This window comes from Phyllostomus discolor, chromosome X (assembly GCF_004126475.2).
Source record: "Phyllostomus discolor isolate MPI-MPIP mPhyDis1 chromosome X, mPhyDis1.pri.v3, whole genome shotgun sequence".
Lineage (NCBI taxonomy): Eukaryota > Metazoa > Chordata > Mammalia > Chiroptera > Phyllostomidae > Phyllostomus > Phyllostomus discolor.
Window position 1 is genome coordinate 31,626,002 of NC_050198.1, and position 6,520 is coordinate 31,632,521.

The window sequence follows — 6,520 nt, forward strand, 5'->3', positions numbered from 1 at the left end:
ACATAGCAGGAAGGAGGTCTCACCAAAACTCAACTCTGATGGCACCCTGACCTAGGAATTCTAGCTTCCAGGACAGTAAGAAAATAAATTTCTGTAACATTTTGTTATGGCAGCGCAAACAGTCTAATATACATGTAAAGGATCTGTATGTTGAAAATTACAAAATTGCCATGGGGGGCTAGATGAGGGGGTGAAGGGATTGAGCAAAAAAGAAAAAAGGAAAAAAAACTCATGGACATGGACAACAGTGTGGTGATTTCAGGGGGGAGGTGGGTGGGGTAAGTGGAGAAATATAGAGGGCCGGAAATGGTGATGGACGGAGATTTGACTTGGGGTGCAGAACACACAATACAGTGTACAGATGATGCATTGTAGAATTGTGCACCTAAACCTGCATAATTTTGTTAACCAGTATTACCCCAACAAATTCAATAAAGAGAAAAAAAGAAAATTACAAGATATTGATGAAATAAATCACAGAAGATCTAAATAAATGGAGAGACATACTGTGTTCACTGATTGGAAGACAACATAATAAAGACACCAAATCTCCCCCATTGATCTACAGGATTAAGTCAATTCTTTTTTTTTTTAAGATTTTATTTATTTATTTTTAGAGAGGGAAGGGAGGGAGATGGAGATAGAGATAGAGATAGAGATAGAGATAGAGATAGAGATATATAGAGAGAGAGAAACATCAATGTGTGGTTGCTGGGGGTTATAGCCTGCAACCCAGGCATGTACCCTGGCTGGGAATCGAACCTGGGGCACTTTGGTTCCCAGCCTGCGCTCAATCCACTGAGCTATGCCAGCCAGGGCCGGATTAAGTCAATTCTTATAAAAATCTAGCAAGATAATTTTTAGATATATAAGAAGATTATTCTAAAATTTTTATAGAAAGACAAAAGCAAAGGATCAAGAATAGCCAAACAATTTTGGAAAAACAGAATCAAGTTGAAGAAATCATACTACCTGATTTTAAGACTTCATATAAAGATGCAGTTCATAAAGATGGTGTGATACTGGCAAAGGGATAGATAGATACATAGATCACTAAAACAGAATCTACTCCAGAAGTAGACCCTACAAATATGGCCAATTGGTATTTGACAAAACTGTAAAAGCAATTCAATGGAGAAAAATGTTCCTTTCAACAAATGAGGTTAGAACAAATGGAAATCCATATGCAAAATTATGAACCTCTACCTAATCCCCACACCTTAGATAAAAATTGATGCAAAATGGATCATAGGTCTAAATGTAAAACCTAAAACTATAAAACTTACAGAAAAAAATAGGTCATCTTCATGACCTAGGGTTAAGCAGAGTTCTTAGACATGACATCAATAGCACAATGCATAAAGGAAATAATTTATAAATTGGACATTTTCAAAATTAAAAATTCTTGCTGTGAACACTTTTAAGAAAATGAAAAGACAACCCACACACTTGGAGAGAATATTTAAAAATCACGTATCTGACAAAGCACTTGTACGCAGAATATATAAGGAACTCTCAAAACTGAAAAAGGTGAAGGAATTGAGAAGTACTGATTGGTACTTACAAAATAGTTATGGGGATATAATATACAGCATAGGAATATAGTCAACAATATCAAAATAACTATGTATGGTGCCAGTTGGTACTGGAAATATCAGGGAGAACACTTTGTAAAGTATATGAGTGTCTAACTACTATGCTGTACACCTGAAACTAATACAAATTTTTTTTCCTACAGATTTTGTTTATTTTTAGAGATGGGAATGGAGGGAGAAAGAGAAAGAGAGAAACATCAATGTGTGGTTGCCTCTTGCATGGCCCCCACGGGGGACCTGACCTGCAACCCAGGCATGTGCCCTGACTGGGAATTGAACCTGCAACCCTTTGGTTCGCAGCCCATGCTCAATCCACTGAGCTACGCCAGCCAGGGCTAATACAAAATTATATGAAACATAAACAGTGATTGAAAAAGAATTTTAATGAAAAAAATGCATAGTGAGAAAATCCAATTTAAACATAGGCAGAATGCCCTAGCTAGTGTGGCTCAGTGGATTGAGCATGGGCCTGCAAACCAAAAGGTCGCTTGATTCCTGGTCACGGCACATGCCTGGTTTGTGGGCCAGGTCCCCAACTGGGGGTGTGTGAGAGGCAACTGGTCATTGTATCTCTCACACATCGATGTTTCTCTCCCTCTTTCTCCTTCCCTTCCCATCTCTAAAAATAAATAAATAAAATATTTTTTAAAATAGGCAGAAGACTTCACTGAACAAAAACTTCACCAAAGAGGGTACGCAAAAAGTAAGTAAGCATATATAAAGATATTCAACACCATCAGTTATTAGGGAAATGCAAATTAAAACCATGATAAGATACCACTGTGCTACTAGAACGACTAAAAATAAAAATACTGACAATATCAAATGCTGGCAAAAATGTGAAGCAATTGGAATTTTTATAAATTGCTGGTAAGCCCTAGCTGGTGTTGCTCAGTGGATTGAGTGCTGGCCCGCAAACCAAAAGGCTGCAGGCTCAATTCCTAGCCAGCTCCCCAGTTGTGGGGGGGCGGGGGTGAGAAACGAACATTCTATGTATTGATGTTTCTCTCCCTCTCTTTCTCCCTTCCTTCCTCTCCCTCTAAAAATGAATAAATAAAATCTTTTTTTAAAAGAGGGCTTAAGATCAATTAATTAATTAACCAATGCTGGGGTGACATTGGTTAATTAATTAATTGCTGGTGAAAATGAAAAATGATTCAACCATTCTGTAAAACAATTTGGCAGATTCTTAAAAAGTTAAACATATGCTTACCATATGACCTAGCAATCCAATATTTACTGTAGAGAAATTAAAACAGACAAAATCTTCATACAAAACAGACAAAGTTCCCCAAAAAACTTGCTATGAATGTTTAAAGTAGCTCTACTAATAATTGGCAAAAACTGTAAACAACTCAAATGTCTTTCAACAGGAGAACAGAGAAATAAGCTGTGGTACATCTATAGAGTAGAATACCACTCAGCAATAACAAAGGGAAGTGCTACTGACACACAACAACCTGGCTGAATCACCAGACAATTATACTAAGTAGGGGGAAAACCCAATCTCAAAAGGTTACATACTATATGGTTCAATTTTTATCACTTTCTTGAAATGAGAAAATTCTAGAAATGGAGAACAGATCCATAATTGCTAGGAGCCTAGGAATGGGATGAGGGTGGAAAAAGGGTAGATGTGGCTATAAAAGGGCAACATAAGGGATCCTTAAGAGTTACAGAAATGTTTCTTGACCATATCAATGTCCATATCCTAGCTGTGACATTGTACTAGTTTTTTTGAGATGCTAACATTGGGAGAAACTGGGTAAAGGATACATGGGATTTCTCTGTATTATTTTTACAATTCCATGTCAATTATCTTAAAAGACTATTTAATCTTTTAAGGGGTTACATACCATATGATTCCATTTATATGACATTTTTGAAAAGATAAAACCTGACACAAAACAGATATGTGGTTGCCTGAGGTTACAGGTAGGGTAGCATGAGGCATTTTTTTTGCCATGATGAAACTATATTCTATAGATTAGTTACACCAATTTATACATATGTTAGCATTTATTGAACTGGACAAAAACAAAATCAATTTTACTGTACACTAATTTAAAAATAAACATTTTATTGAATTTATTAGGGTGACATTGGTTAATAAAATTGTATAGGTTTCAAGTGTACAACTCTACAACACATCATCTGTATATTGTGCTGTGTGTTCACCACCCAAGTCAAGTCTCCACCAATCACCCTTTAATCTACCTATACTCTCATCTACCTGCCTCCAGTCCCCTTCCCCTTTGGTAATTACCATGCTGTTGTCTGTGTCTATGAGGGTTTTTTGTTGTTGTTGCTTAATCCCTTCACCTTTTCACTCAGCCCCACAACCCCCTCCTTCCTCTGACAGCTGTCAGTCTTTTCTCTGCATCTATGAGTCTGTTTCTATATTGTTTTCTGGGAAAAAATTAATTAAAGTGAAAGGAAAAAAGTGGTGGGCTATGGGTGTCTGCAGGACTTTGTCTCTTAGACAAATGAGAATCAAAATTCCAACTGAGAAAATTACTTTAGGAAAACCATTTGGAAGACACACGGTTCCCTAAGATATTTCATTTCCAACCTACATTTTGACATTGGGTCTCCACCTCACTAAGAAATGCTGTAAGAAATATCTGCAGGAAACCAGGGACTGCATTTTTCACTGGGCTGTAGTTGAAGACAATTCCACCCTCTACAGGAAGACCCAGCAAAGAAATGCCTTGAAAGGCAACTGCAGGGAAACTTTTCTTTCCTAAGGACTTGGTGTGCTCTCTCTATTATGAGCAAGGTGAGCCAGGTTACTGGTTACATTTCCCTCCCTCTGGCTGCCAGGGGCTCAAAAACAAATTTGCAACTCATCGCTAGTATCTGTTATACCCTAAGCCCTCCACATGTCTACATTGGCCTTGCTGCTTTCATTTTCCCTGATCCTAATGCTTATTTACAAATAATTTCCCATTTTATGTCAGAGATTCCTATGTAGCTGATCATACCCATGGTAAAACAAGAAGGAACAGACAAGTCTTACCTGGGCTTTGGCCATTTCCTGCTCTTCTTGGGAAAAGGCAGATGTGTGAAGGCTGAGCTGGAAGAATGGAGAAATGTAGAACATATGAGAAACCCCATCAGGCTTCCAGTGTCCAAAATTATCTGCCTACAAATTCCCTCACACCAGCCAGATGTGCGGCCATTGTCCAACTCTATGGACAAACTCTGTCCAAACTCTGTGGGAGTTTGGACAACCATGTGGTTTTAACAACCACCTGTGTATTGTTGCCTCTTTTCCTCATGTGAACATTTAACACAAAAGGTTTTTTTCTCTATACACTTATGTACTGACCAAGAAATTGTATTTCTAGGTATTTTCCTTAATGAAAAAGCATATCATTTCTCTGTAAGTACCTTCATCTCAGCATTGACTTTAACAATGCCAAATTTAAACAATCCTATATGACCCATAATACAGGATTGATAAGGAAACACAGGAAATGAAATGCTCTGTAGCTATTAAAAATAATGTTGTATGGAACTGCATATTTCTTATGTGTGTACTTTTTATTAAGGTAGCGTTAGTTTATTACATTATATAAGTTTCAGGTGTGCAACATTGTAATTTGACAACTGTTTACAACACATTGTACTCACCTATCTGTGCACTTTTCTGTACATATATCTAAATCAAGTTTTTAAATGTTATATAAGTTTATAAGCTGAATCACAGTAAACTTGTAAACTAAAAAAAGGTAGGTTACAGAATTGCAGGAACCCATTTTAAAAATGTATGTTAAATGTTTAAAAATGCATACCTCTGATAAGAATGGACATTTAAATGTTAGGGGGATAAAGTTAGTTCCTTTTGACTTTCTTTTATTTTCTAATTAATCTAGAACTTAAATGTGTTAATTATCTGTTAACCGCCAAGAAAACAACTTTTTAAAACACTACTCCATGACATTAGCTGATCCCCCACAGACCCCGCAGACCGAGGCCCTACCCCCTCCCCACCGCCAAGCCCAGGCTCTTAGTGAAGACCTTAGGCAGGTGAGTGCTCTCAGATACCTTCTTCCTTCTCCTCACCTCACTGGGGCCGTCTTGCCCAGGAACCAGAAGGAAGCCTTCAGGTGCAGATTCACCTCAGCTGGAACACTGACACCAGGCCCCTACCTCGGGGCTTGGGCAAAGGGAGAGTGGGGGCACACCTGAGGAGGGGCCTAAAGGGTGCTATGACCCCTTAGCGCAGGTCACTGTGCTGGAAAATGTGTAAAAGTCAACGTTTAATAAGCCCCATTCAATCCTGACTAGTCCCATAACTTTGCCCACCATTGACCCCAAACACCATCTTCACTGACCTCTCGGTCCCCTATCATTCAACCCACAAGCCCCTCCATCAATGACTCCCACAAATCCCCCTTTACTCATCCCCCATAAGTCCCCATCACTCAGTCCATCACCCCTAGCACTCGCCCCCTCAACCTCTCTTTCTCTCTCTCGACAACAGATGTTCTGCTCTCCGCAGAGGAGACCGTTGCAAGAACTAGCCCCAAGAAAATACTTCCGCTTCGGAACCAACTCCGGCACTGCTGCCTACTGGGTTGCAGGGGCCGCTTGTGCGCATACTCAGTTGGAGCTCGGAGCCCGCGTCCGCCAATAGTCAACCTGCGGCCCCCTCCCGCCGCCCCAAGTGAGCGCCATGCAACCACTGCGCAGGCGCTGAGGAAAGATGGCCGCGCCAGTGATGTCACTCCAAGCAGATGGCTACGCCCACCGCGTCTCCTCTTTTGGAAGATGGACGCATCCAGCAGGTGTTTTACTTTGTTCTGCGGAGATCAGCATTCCTAAAATTTCCAAGACCAGTTTTCTTATGACGGGGAGGGAAAACACCCAATTAAGGATAGTTCAAACACGAAGGATTTTGGTGTCTTGAATTGGGAGGG

At 39.6% G+C, this 6,520-nt stretch overlaps 1 protein-coding gene across 6 annotated transcripts in view; it reads right to left on the minus strand.

The window, feature by feature from the left end:
• Window positions 1–6,285, minus strand: part of LOC114504746 (zinc finger protein 182) — a 28,972-nt gene extending 22,687 nt beyond the window's left edge. For 2 of the 6 annotated variants that reach the window (XM_036017147.1, XM_036017152.1), the window contains exons 1-3: window positions 6,060–6,284; window positions 5,664–5,835; window positions 4,615–4,671 (exon numbers count right to left, since the gene is read on the minus strand). In XM_036017147.1, coding sequence (XP_035873040.1) covers window positions 4,615–4,629 — 15 coding nt within the window. In that variant the 5' untranslated portion in view covers window positions 4,630–4,671; window positions 5,664–5,835; window positions 6,060–6,284. Of the gene's footprint in view, window positions 1–4,614; window positions 4,672–5,392; window positions 5,470–5,663; window positions 5,836–6,059 lie in introns of all 6 variants that reach the window. The other 4 variants (XM_036017150.1, XM_036017151.1, XM_036017149.1 and 1 more) reach the window with 4 other exon arrangements.
• Between the last annotated feature and the right edge of the window lie 235 nt (window positions 6,286–6,520).